This window comes from Mandrillus leucophaeus, unplaced genomic scaffold (assembly GCF_000951045.1).
Source record: "Mandrillus leucophaeus isolate KB7577 unplaced genomic scaffold, Mleu.le_1.0 Scaffold691, whole genome shotgun sequence".
Taxonomy (NCBI): Eukaryota; Metazoa; Chordata; class Mammalia; order Primates; family Cercopithecidae; genus Mandrillus; species Mandrillus leucophaeus.
Genome location: NW_012107486.1, coordinates 812,184 through 819,196, shown reverse-complemented (window position 1 = coordinate 819,196; position 7,013 = coordinate 812,184). Strand labels below are relative to the sequence as shown.

Genomic DNA, 7,013 nt, shown 5'->3' with positions numbered 1-7,013 from the left:
TGTATTTTTAGTAGAGACAGGGTTTCACCATGTTGGTCAGGCTGGTCTTGAACTCCTGACCTCAGGTGATCCACCCGCCTCAGCCTCCCAAAGTGTTGGGATTACAGGCGTGAGCCACTGCACCCAGCCTCATGTGGGTAATTCTTATCTATTTGGTGTCTATTATGTACAAGGAATTCAAATCAATGTTAAGAAGAGAAGAACAAATCAGATACCAGCCCTTTCCTCCAGGAACTTACAGTATTACTGGGGAGCTAAAGCACATAACAAATAAATGCAATGCCACCACACACAGCAACAAGCAGCAAGTGCCAGAAAAGAATACCAATGAAGTGCTCCAGCCAGTCGGAGAACAAAGACCGTGGTCCCATGAGAAGGGATCCACTGGGAAATGTTCCAAGGAGAAGGTGGCAGATCAGATGGGCTTTCAATGAGGCATAAAGGGCAGCAGCATCTTAATCATCGTCATCACAGCTGCATTTGTTTCTTGAGCACGTACCTCGTGTTAGGTACTATTCTAAGTCCTTAATAAACATGGGTTTCACTTATTCTTCTAACAAACCTTTGAGGTAGGTCTTATAATTCCAACCCACAGATAGAAAATAGGTGCAGAGAGGCTGGGTATGGTGGCTCACACCTGTAATCCCAGCACTTTGGGAGGCCAAGGCGGGCGGATCACCTGAGGTCAGGAGTTCAAGACCAGCCTGGCCAACATGGAGAAATCCTGTCTCTACTAAAATTACAAAAAATTAGCTGGGTGTGGTGGCGCATGCCTGTAATCCCAGCTACTCGGGAGGCTGAGGCAGGAGAATCGCTTGAACCCCAGAGGCGGAGGTTGCAGTGAGCCGAGATCGTGCCGTTGTACTCCAGCCTGGGCAAAAAGAGCAAAACTCCATCTCAAAACAAAGAAAAAGAAAAGAAAAGAAAACAGGTGCAGAGATATTAATTGCCCAAGATCATCCTTAGAATCCATAAGTGAAGGAACCAGGAATCACACTGTGATCTCTCCATGGGAAGTCCCTCTACCTTAAGACTACCCAACTCTCCCTAGTGTAGGGGGTGCCTCCTAGGCCAGGCTGTCTCAGGCTTCCAGCCCCTGGATTATCACTGCTCTCTCCCGCCCCCTTGTGTCAAGGATGACTCGCTGCCTCTGATTGCCCAGTCCCTGGGGCCACAGGCTCCAGACCTTCCTACACACAGGTGGCCGTGAGTCCTGATTGGATAACCAGGTCAACACAGTCTGATTATTTGCTGGCTCTCTCAAGCAGTCCAATGCCTTAATAAGGTCAAAATGATGATGATTCCTGGGAACTACTCTTTGGAATTTCGAGCATCGTGGGAATGAGGGGAGAAGTAGGTGGCGATGTTTTTAGTTAAGGGGACCTTTGGACACATCTCAGACCATGTTTATGGATGGTTCTATGTGCAGCAAGAACCATTAGTCCCCTCTCCTAATGACTTGTCTAACTACAGGAATTTACTGAGAGCATAAAAGTGGCGACTGTGACAAGTTTGGCTTGTGAGCTACTTTTCTAAGGCTACCCTTTTGAAGGTTGCCAGTGTCTCACTTCATATAGGTTTATTCTTTTCTGAATGTCCAGTAAGCACAGTCCTAGTTGCTGGAAGCACAGTCCTAGCTGCTGGAACACATGAAAGTCCCAGCCCTCTGAGCTAATTTCTAGACAGGAGATCGCCAATAAATGCATATATAATACAAGGTAAGGTGGAGATAAAGGTTATGAAGAAGAGTAAAGCAGAGAAAAGAGAGAGTGGAGAGGAGGCCTGATCTTTTAGATAGAGGGACCAGAGCAGGTGGCATTTGAGCAGAGATGTGAACGGAGTAAGGAAGTGAGCCCTGTAGGACCATGTGGAGTTTTGGAAAACGAATGAATGAGCTCTGCTGTCGTTTTTCCCTCAGTACTCTCTGTACACAATGATGACTATATGTCTCATGTCTCCCTGAAAATCCCAATTCTATAAATTTTAGTCTTCTAAAATGATCCTTTGAAGTTATAACAAAATGTGACTTAATATGTATACTCTTCAAAGATTTTCCCCAATAAATATAAATTCAGACATCAGAAAAAACATCCTTTGTCATCTGTTTCAATTTGAGTTCCCTAAAATAAGTGTTCAAAGAGTCATGTGTTCGATCTTTAACTTAGGTTCCTTCCCTCCAGTTCTTAGCAATACTGTGGGGTAGGAGGATTCCGGTCAAGTGAGGATAGGCAGCTATTTCAACTAGTGAAAAGAAAAATTTACAAATTAGTTGAATTTCTCAAATTTAGATAGATTCAATGCCAATTAAGAAGAGGGCCTTAAGGGAGTGAAACATTGTCTTGGAGAAATTTCTATGGCCTGTACCTTGGCAACAGCTCCATGGAAACAGACTGAAGTCTATCTAATAAAGTCTGTAGAAAACGTCCATATTTTCTCATGTTAACTCTTTGAACTCAAGGTCACTTCTAAGCAGATAATATGCAAGTCTGTTTTTTAACACTAGCCCAGTTGGCAGCCTAGGGAGCTTATCCATCATCAGACCTCGCCTGTGAAGGACTCCACCATTCATGAAGTAGATTGATATAGCAGATTGATACAGCCATAAAATTATGAGTAATATCAAGAGACTGACCTTGGTTATGTCAAGATGAAACACACAAACCACATATGGCTATGAATGAGAAATCTCATGCCAGCCCCCAGTCTGATTACACCCACCCATATCACCAATTCACAGTTTCACACAGGCTGAAATGAAGAACAAGATGAGTTATAAAAGCACGAAACACCTTTTTAATACAAATCCTGCAACTACAGTAAGCCACAGTTTTGAATTTGCAGTCATTATTACTGCCCAAGCTTTCTATGTCCGAGTCAAATAACTGTGATTTCTTAGGGATATTACCTCTGAACATAAATTCACCCAGCAAACATTTACTAAGTGCCTGTTGGGCACTAGGTAGTACCAGAGAAATAAGAAGAATATGAAGATATCTCTTTCTGTCTTTAAGGAGAGCCTCAAAGGGAAGATTTTTGTAAATGGAAAATTATAGAACTGTGAACAGGAGCTACGGGAGCACAAAGGAAGGAGGAGTCAACTGCAGGCTATGGAGTCGATGAAAGCAACACACTGAAAGTGATATTGGAGTTATGTTGACATTTCCTGGAGTATGCCCACAACACTTCAGTATCTCCTCCTGTGTTTCCCCATCTATTACTGGTATATAGCTCCCATTCAGGGCTAGCACTAGGCATAAATACCAAGTAGACCAGGTCTTTTTTCATAATCTCATCCTTTCCCAGCCAGTGTCCCTCAAAGCCCAGGAATGTTCAGTTAGGGTCCTAGCAGGAAACAGCCTTTAAGCCAGATGGGTCATGTGAAGAGACCTTAATGGGACTCCTTGCAGAGATATGGTCAAGGTTAAAGGAACAAGCAAGGATGATGGGCACCCGCAGGCTAACAACTATGGGAAGCCATTATCACCCCTAGGGCTTAAGACAGAAGAACAGCAAATACTGTTACTGAAGCCCAATGGGAGCTAGAACCATGAAGAACGGGTTATTTAGGAAAGACAGCATTACAGAAGAACACAGCTACTGCCAAAGACATTACCGAAAGTGGGGAAGGAGCAAGAAAGATGTATCCCAGCCTCTCTTTCCTCCCTGCTCTCTGACCTCTCTCCCTTCAGTGTCTCCCATTGTGTGAACCCAAGCACAAATCAGTTTGCAAGAGAATCTAGGTGATGCAGTCTAGCAGTCAGCCTCAAGGACACAGAACAGAACAGAGAAGGACGCACTCTAAGAAGTCAAAAGAGAACAGCCAGCACCAAGTGACCTTCCCTTGCCTTTATAACTTACTTGTTTTATTTCCTGTCCCCCCAATTACCAAAGTGACAAGTCTTCACACCCAGAGGTGCAGTGACATTGTGGAACAGCCCTGGACCGAGGGCCGGAAGATCTGCAGTCTCCTTCAGGTTGCTCCTTATGTTGAATATGGTCACTCTCTAGGCCTAGAGAAAAATCTAGACCTCATCTTTAAATGGGGATATTTTCTTCACCTACCACAAATAGTGAGATTGTCATAGGAGACAATATGTTTAAGGAATATTATTCCATATTATTGGAGAGCTCTTTGAGAATCACATGTAGGTAATATATAAGCTTTTTTACTTCCAAAAATATCACCCTTTACCTCCCTCTTCCTTTCCTCTTTCATCTTCTGCCTCTTACCCTCACCCCCAATCTTTCCCATAAATGATGAGACTTTCTGGATTAAATTTTCATGGAAGCAGAGACTATGTCTGTCTTCTTTGCTGCCATATCCTGCAAAGTGCCTGGCACATAGTAGGCCATCAATCAATATTTGAACAATTAACACGTGGAATTTTTTTTTTTTTTTTTTTTTTAGACAAGGGTCCCTCTTGTTGGCCAGGTTGGAGTGCAGTGGCATGATCTCAGCTCACTGCAACCTCCGCCTCCTGGGTTCAAGCGATTCTCCTGTCTCAGTCTCCCGAGTAGCTGGGATCACAGGCATGCACCACCATGCCCAACTAATTTTTTGTATTTTTAGTAGAGATGGGGTTTCACCATGATGGCCAAGCTGGTTTCAAACTCCTGACCTCAAGTGATCCGCCTGCCTTGGCCTCCCAATGTGCTAGGATTACAGGCGTAAGCCACCACTCCCAGCCATATGATTTTTAAATTTTTTAATTTGTGTAAGTTTACGATGTAAACGTGCAATTTTATTATAGCATAGACTGTGTAGTGGTCAAGTTGGGGCTTTAAGGTATCCATCACCCAAGTAACACACATTGTACCCATTAAATAATTTCTCATCATCCACCCCCCTCGCCCTTCCAAATCTCCATTGTCAATCATTCCACTTTCTATGTGCATGGGTGATTTGAAAGAACTTCTTCCTCTCATGTCCATCAGTCACACCTATGGTGGTGGCCAAGTCTACTGGTGGTACACTGCCCACCAATACCAGTCCTCAGCCCAAAGAGCAGGTGCCTAGGGCAGAGAAGCCTGGTGGTTCTAGCCCATGGGCCTTTTCGCCTATTTGAGGCAACAGAAGGCATTTGCTTCCCCAGTGACTTGAGCTCCCCAGTGAAAAACTCTCCCTTCTACTTGATTAATATTTCTCACTGCCAGTAAACAAAGCCAGAGCCATGGTTTTATCTTTCTTGGATCTTTTGTTACAGGTAGGGCTTGTGTTGAGGAGGGAAAACATAAATAAACCTGAACAATGGATCTGCTCCACTGTTAACGCCCCTGAAACTCTGACTACATCCTCATGAGACTCTGGAAGTTAGAAAAGAGGAGAAACAAAAGTAAAAGAAAAAATATGAGCAGAAAAGAAAGGAGGCCATGCTCAGAGGGAAAGTGGGGACGTTCCAGAGTCTTTCTAGAACCCCCTCCCTCAGAAGGTGGTGATATCAAAATCTTACAAATATAAACTGGGAAACTGTTCAGGTAGTCCATTGCTCCTGGAGTCCTGAGTGTAATACATACACTTTTCTGCCCCCGGCTTCTATGTTTTTCGCCACAAGTTTTAGGAAGAAAAGCTGTTCCTTCTAGGCTGCCTCAACTTGGAGTTAGGAGAGAAAAGAACATGGGATACTCACGGGAATCGCTGTGCTTCACCATTACTACAACGACGAGAGGTAACAGGAACACCATCAGTTCCCCTATAGTCCTTCTCTTTCTGGGTTCTTTAAACCTAAAACTGACAGGTCCCTTCTGAGAACCTCTTGGGTGATTTAGCAACTGAGTGACACACAGGGCCTTCTCCCAATAAGAACAGGGGAAAATATGCAATGTCATCAGTTGCTAGGTTAAAAAAAAGACAAAACGAAAGCATGAGCACCTTCTTTGGTAACTTTTAACCCTTTGCTGGTTTCAGACACTGTTTGCTCCTTTTGGTGTATCTGTCTTCACCCCTCTTCCCAACTTTTTAATATTTATGGAGCACAGTCATGTTCAAAGCACAGAGAAACAAAGATTAATCGTATCTGGTCAATCAGGGAGCTCAAGCTGCTGCCTCTGCTTCCCTGGAGCTTAGGTTTTTGCTTAAGGGTCAATAAGAAAGAGTCACACAGTTCCCAGGGCTTGGAACTCCCTGCTCTGGCTCCCTATGATGCTGTAGTCTCTATGTCTGAGATAGCAGGTGTCACTTAGATTGTCCTGTAATCTTCAGCTTAGGTCTGTCCTCCCTGCTACTCTAGCACCCAGCACAATAAGCTCAAAACACTTACTGAATAAAGGAAGGCAAGAGAAAGGCCTAAGAGAAGATTCTGAGGGACAGCCACTCAGCTCGCTCAATCAGCAATCGCTAAGATCAACCTGTGGCTACACTGTCATCAGGAGCACATGACAAGCTAGAAAACAGCAGCTTAAGCTTGTCCAGGGAGCTGGGGAACAGGCCCAGACAGGAAAGAGGAAGTAGACATGAAGGGGAGAGGTGAATAGAGGCAGGGCCATGAGGCAGGCAGGCTTGAGCTGGGTTCAGGGACCTGAGTTTGCCTCCCCACTATTTAACCATGGGCAAAATCGCAAATTGCACCAAGGCTTGATTTCTTCAACTTTAAAAGCAAATTCTGTCATATATTTCACAGAGTTGTTGAAGGATTAGAAGAAGTGCTGTTTATGATGCATTTAGTAGGTAGTAGAACCTTACCTACTGGTTTCCTTGTATGGTAGGTTGGGAAATGTCTGCCTCAAAGATGTCCACGTCCTAATCCCCAGAACTTGTGGATATGTTACCTTAAATGGCAAAAACAAAACAAAACCAAACCCTTGGCAGATATGATTAAATTAAGGATCTTGAGACAAAGAGGCTATCCTGAATAATCTGGTGGGCCCAGTGTAATCAGAGAGGCCTTGTTAGAGGGAGGCAAAAGGGTCAGAGTTGAGGAGATGTGACAATGGAAGCAAAGGTCAGAGTGATGCCATTGCTGAAAGAAGGACATGAGCCAAGGAACACAGATGGCCTCTAGAACTAGAAAAGAGAA

The 7,013-nt window shown here is 44.1% G+C and overlaps 1 protein-coding gene across 1 annotated transcript in view; it reads right to left on the bottom strand.

The window, feature by feature from the left end:
• The window catches only part of LOC105555609 (major histocompatibility complex class I-related gene protein), a 27,800-nt gene extending 21,451 nt beyond the window's left edge, over positions 1–6,349 (bottom strand). Inside the window, exons 1-2 of the mRNA XM_012002627.1 lie at positions 6,258–6,349; positions 5,628–5,832 (exon numbers count right to left, since the gene is read on the bottom strand). Coding sequence (XP_011858017.1) covers positions 5,628–5,826 — 199 coding nt within the window. The 5' untranslated portion in view covers positions 5,827–5,832; positions 6,258–6,349. The remainder of the gene's footprint in view (positions 1–5,627; positions 5,833–6,257) is intronic.
• Positions 6,350–7,013: the final 664 nt, after the last annotated feature.